At 33.8% G+C, this 5,557-nt stretch overlaps 1 protein-coding gene across 1 annotated transcript in view; it reads right to left on the bottom strand.

Annotated features, from left to right (window-relative positions):
• Positions 1 to 4,070, bottom strand: part of LOC106474975 (receptor-type tyrosine-protein phosphatase U-like) — a gene marked incomplete at its 5' end in the record, with an annotated part of 28,211 nt that extends 24,141 nt beyond the window's left edge. The window contains 2 exons of the mRNA XM_022403226.1: positions 681 to 806; positions 3,938 to 4,070. Of these exons, the coding sequence (XP_022258934.1) occupies positions 681 to 806; positions 3,938 to 4,070 (259 nt within the window). The remainder of the gene's footprint in view (positions 1 to 680; positions 807 to 3,937) is intronic.
• Positions 4,071 to 5,557: the final 1,487 nt, after the last annotated feature.

Below are 5,557 nucleotides of genomic sequence, written 5' to 3'. Positions count from 1 at the left end.
GTAACGAACGAACGTTAACTTCAACAATACCCTGTGACTGCAGTTCAATTACTCTCTATCTACACACACACACATTACATTTCATGTTGTCCCCTTCTTTTATATACCCGACTACCCTATATCTAGTAAATACTAGAGCATTCGCCAAAGTACAGGATAGTTCTAGAAACGTGGCGTCACAGTAGTCATGTCGTTTTAAAAGATGTATTATTTATATTAATTAAATAGTAATTGGGCTAAAGTCGATAAACCTGCGCTTGTGTTCAAGTTAGAAGGTCAAATTAGCGTTATGTTGTCCAAATAGATTATGACCTCCCGCCTATGGGGCTAAAAGTGCTGTAAGATGCACAGAAAAAAATCAGGAAATCTACAAACACGATTTCGTTCAGAGTGCGCTAAAATCAACAATAAAATTAAAATTTGTGATTTAGAAAAATTATGTTTAAAAATTTATTAATGAAACCTTTTGTTAAATAAATGTCAACGTTGAAGTTTTTTAATATATGGAAGAACGACTTCTTGTATATTTTGTATATATTCTTTAATTTAATGGTCCCCTCAAGGTGGGATACAAATAGGCGGGCGTAACAGAGTTAAATAAATTAAAATTTCTTTAATATAAATTAAAAATTTCCTTGGTCCACTTGACTCAATAAAATGCCATGTTTTATGCAAATTACCTTACGAATGCGTATAGTTCGGATCATAAAATTGGCAAGACTTTCTTCAGATAACAACGTAATTTCTAGATCTCCGTAAACATCAGGCTTGTCTGTCTCCGTTGGCCAGTACTGGACACACATGACCTGTCGACAAAATAATAATAAACTATCAACGATGTTTTTAAACTATTTTTAATTAATTTTTTAACATTTTTTTTCACGAATTTTCTACTCTCTTAATTTGTCACATCATTTTTGAAACATAAAATTTATAAACTAAATAAAACTGACAAACATAGAAGATAACCTAATAGCTATTTTTAAGGCTTTTATGTACATTTTCAATCACTGGTACTTGTATTTATGACAAAGCTAGAAAGCCTTCCTGCCGCATCCTCTAATTTAGAAGTACCGATTAGAGGAAAGGCAGCCAACCAGCAGCCACGCTAAGGGATTGACTCACTCTTATCACGCACATAGGAGGGCGGGGAATATTTTGTCGTGTCTCACAAATCCAAATCAGCTCTACCCAGTAACCTATAACATATGCTGGAGGGAGGAATCGGTCAAACGCACCTGACTCTCCCAGGTGAAGATGGGAAATCCAGGGTTCTACCATAGGACCAATCCGCATTCATTTTTAAACAGAATAAAGTGTTGGTTGGTCAACTCTAAAACTGACGTCAGATATCTAGACTCTGTGATCCAGATAGTCTTATTGTACTATAAAAGCTGGTTTATCTTAACCAACTTGACTCAGATCATGATGCTACTACACATGCTTCGAAACGTAAGCAGCCGGTGCGTTATAAGAGTGGCATTCAATCCCACTATTCGATTAAGAGGAGCCACTTCAGGCGGTGGATGCTTTCGTCTGGACTACTTTTCTCTGTTCCGCAGTCCAAAATGATGGGCGTTTATATAATATAACCGTCCATAATTTCACCTGAATGATGCCTCACGTACACAATGGGCTAAACGGACAGGTCAGAGACCCTCCGTGATTCACATGTGAATCACGGAGAGTCTCTGACCTGTCCGTTTAGCCCATTGTGTACGTGAGGCATCATTCAGGTGAAATTATGGACGGTTATATGTGAATCACGGAGGGTCTCTGACCTGTCCGTTTAGCCCATTGTGTACGTGAGGCATCATTCAGGTGAAATTATGGGCGTTTATATAATGTGAATCACGGAGAGTCTCTGACCTGTCCGTTTAGCCCATTGTGTACGTGAGGCATCATTCAAGTAAACATGGAATAGATTTTTCACTGTTGACTTAACATTTGACAAAGAAGTCACAGCCACGAAAATCTCCAATCTCATAAAAGTTTTCAGCAAACTTGGGCTCACCTTCTTATATTGTACGATCCCAATATCTCATTTTGTCTACGATGATCTGATGTGCTTACAATCTCTAAAGATATTAAATAAGGGACCGTTAAGAAAATATATCCTTAAACTTATCAAAAGCTAAATATATATATATATTTCCATGTTACAGGCCAGCCATCCCGTATTTCCGTCTTTTAAAAAGAGATGAAGATCGTTATGCCCCCTCTTCAAGTTGCTAAAAGTTACTGACACATACTAATATATAAAAAGTGAGACCATATAAAAAACGGGAGGGGGGATGCGTATATAAGCGTGTAGATACAATGCATGTGTTATTTAATAAATATATACATGAACATATAAGACCTTTACGGTAACGTCTATAAACTCATCATTGTATATAATTTTGTTGAAAGTATGCGAGTTACACAAAAACAAACTGATTACGTTACTGTAACAATGACCTGAGGAAATATGCTTACATACATTTTCCAGTAGAGTTTTTTTGTGTATGTGTGTGAAACTTTAAACTGAAAATTTTATTTCTATTCACGTTCGAAATTTTTTTCTTTCTATCGTAGTTTAAAAATACAAAATGTTTAACTCTGTAAAATAAAACACTGCTGGCTTAATACCACTGTACAGGGCCAATTTTTCGGTTAGGTCCCGGTGGTTATTTGGGCTGTGTGAGTACTCTAAAAATAAAATAGGTTGTTGTTGGAAACGTGAAGGGGTCTTCTCATTTTACAATAGTCTGAAATGTCTTTGAGGTTAAGACTAACAATTATTGGTTATGCTGTCCAAATGGCAGGATAAGAGGGGATTTTTTTTTTTGCGTATATCCAACACCAGGTGACGTATACTAGAACGAAAATACTTTAAATAGCCAGTATATTATATTTGTAATGCTGGCGTTTCCATAATTTAATTTAGTTTCATCTGTATTAAGTAGCTCTTAAATACGAACTTACTTATATATACATCTTAGTATTTTATTTCAGCGCCCTCTACAAGGTCATCATTTTCCATCGGATACACATATGAACAATATGAATTGAAAAATGGTCTTGAATCTTTAACCTTTCACCTGCATTCAAGTGAAAAATGTCGTCAGGGATGCCGAACGTTTTTGGAAAGTGGGAGGCAAAAAAACAAACGTTTGAAAATTTTATTTTAGACCATGGTTAAGTAACCCTGACAAGTAAATGAATTACCATTTTAAGTGTTACATCACAAAGAAATGTAACTACCATTCAGATTTGTATAAACGACAGTTCAAAATTCTTTTCGTGAATACAAAGCATGTTTGTTTGTTTGTAATTAAGCACAAAATTACACAATGGGCTATCTGTGCTCTGCCCACCACGGGTATCGAAATCCAGTTTCTAGCGTTACACGTTCGTAAACATACCGCTTTGCCACATACAGACGAATTACATCAAACAAGAATTTTGTTTTACAGTATATGGAACAAAATACGTCATATCATATAATATAATTGTTAACATTGGTTATCATCATTAAAGTATTTATAGCCATCAAAATATTCAGATTAGTGTCAGACTCGTTATTTTTTTTTTAAATCTTGCCTGTTTTACTACATGAGACCAGGTCTATATTAATACTGGTTGAAAAATAACCAACTAAAATTACATTTTAGAAACGTAAAATTAACGATAAACTAGTTATTTGAAATCTTAATTTAATAATAGACTAATTTAAATCTTAAAATCGACGATAAAGTTGCTTTACGTCTAAAATCGATAATAAAAATACTTAAAATTAATTGTTAATTAAGCTGATTTTAAAAATAAAACATTTTTTTTACGTCCGCCCCCCTATAGATAAATGTAGTTATCTTAGCACACAGATAGATCAACGCTACTTTAGTCTAAGCCTCGGAAAGGATAATAGTGAAAAAATACCAGTAGATACACTTACCCGGATGAATTCAAAGACTTTGGTTAACATCACGATGACGTGTGATTTCTGTTCCCACATCATTCTCCAAAAATCAGCGATAGTGTGTTCGTTCGGGCCTAAGACGTAAGTTTTATCACAAATATTATGAGGCCTATTGGAAGTTTTGTTCATATATTTGGAAACAATCTAATCCATGTATTTTAATAATAATAAAATAGTGTTGTACTTTAAGTGAAGGAGCCAAATAACATGATCAAAACTGTTTTGTAACGTAAATGCACATTGTTAATTATAAATGAAAACACTAAATACTACAGTTAAGCTACTTTAACCCCAACTGTGACAGAATATTGAGGTACTACAAGTAAATACATTGTTATAATATGTGTGTGTGTATATGTAGGCTAATATTGTCCACGCTTTTTGATTTTTGAATTGGTCTAATTTTGATTAGTTCTACATATGTTTCACTGTTTATCGTGTCTGTAGTCGAATAGGCTTAATTAATGTATTAAAAAACTAACGGAACGAGCCAGAATTAGTAGATACAAAGAATGTTTACTAAATAAAACTCGAGATTCTTTTTATTTGCTGAACAGCCAAACTATTAAACAAAAAAAGAAAGCCATTTTTCCATTTGGTAGTTCAACTAAGCGGGCAGGAAATGGACAAAAAAGTACCTCCTGGATCGTTTTGACGATAATAGAAACAAAAAATAGTAGCGCAACTGGAAACCCTTACGTCATCTAAAAGTGGCTTACGCTTCGAGTTAAGAATGAACATGTAGATCTTGACAGCAAATCTCAGGCAACAATTAATAATTTGAAGAGCAAATCTCAGGCAACAATTAATAATTTGAAATGCAAATCTCAGGCAACAATTAATAATTTGAAATGCAAATCTCAGGCAACAATTAATAATTTGAAGAGCAAATCTCAGGCAACAATTAATAATTTGAAGAGCAAGTCTCAGGCAACAATTAATAATTTGAAAAGCAAATCTCAGGCAACAATTAATAATTTGAAGAGCAAATCTCAGGCAACAATTAATAATTTGAAGAGCAAATCTCAGGCAATAATTAATCATTTGAAGAGCAAATCTCAGGCAACAATTAATAATTTGAAGAGCAAATCTCAGGCAACAATTAATCATTTGAAGAGCAAATGTCGGGCAACAACTAGTAATTTGAAGAGCAAATCTCAGGCAACAATTAATCATTTGAAGAGCAAATGTCGGGCAACAACTAGTAATTTGAAGAGCAAATCTCAGGCAACAATTAGTAATTTGAAGAGCCTTCCTAAAGTTAGTTACCATCTTGGCTTCCGGTAGCTAAGTGGTAATTCTGAGGCCTTATAATGCTAAAAATCTAGTTTTGATACCCGTAGTGGGTAATGTGTAATTTTGTCCTCAATAAACAAAAAATGCGATAGGTTATTTATAAGTAGACGGTACAGTAGAAGAAAATATTTTAATTATCTCTCTGTAAAAGAATTTAACCAGAAAAATAATATATGATTTAACGGTGAATAAAAATAACTAACTATGGAGCGCCACCTATAAAGAAGAAATAATAACCATACAGCTTATTAAGTACGTAACCGTCGAAAAATTTAATAGTTTTTAATGAAACAGGTTTTT

This window comes from Limulus polyphemus, unplaced genomic scaffold (genome assembly GCF_000517525.1).
Source record: "Limulus polyphemus unplaced genomic scaffold, Limulus_polyphemus-2.1.2 Scaffold7927, whole genome shotgun sequence".
NCBI classification, from domain to species: Eukaryota; Metazoa; Arthropoda; class Merostomata; order Xiphosura; family Limulidae; genus Limulus; species Limulus polyphemus.
The sequence above is the reverse complement of the archived record's forward strand: the minus strand, read 5'-3'. Positions and strand labels throughout refer to the sequence as shown.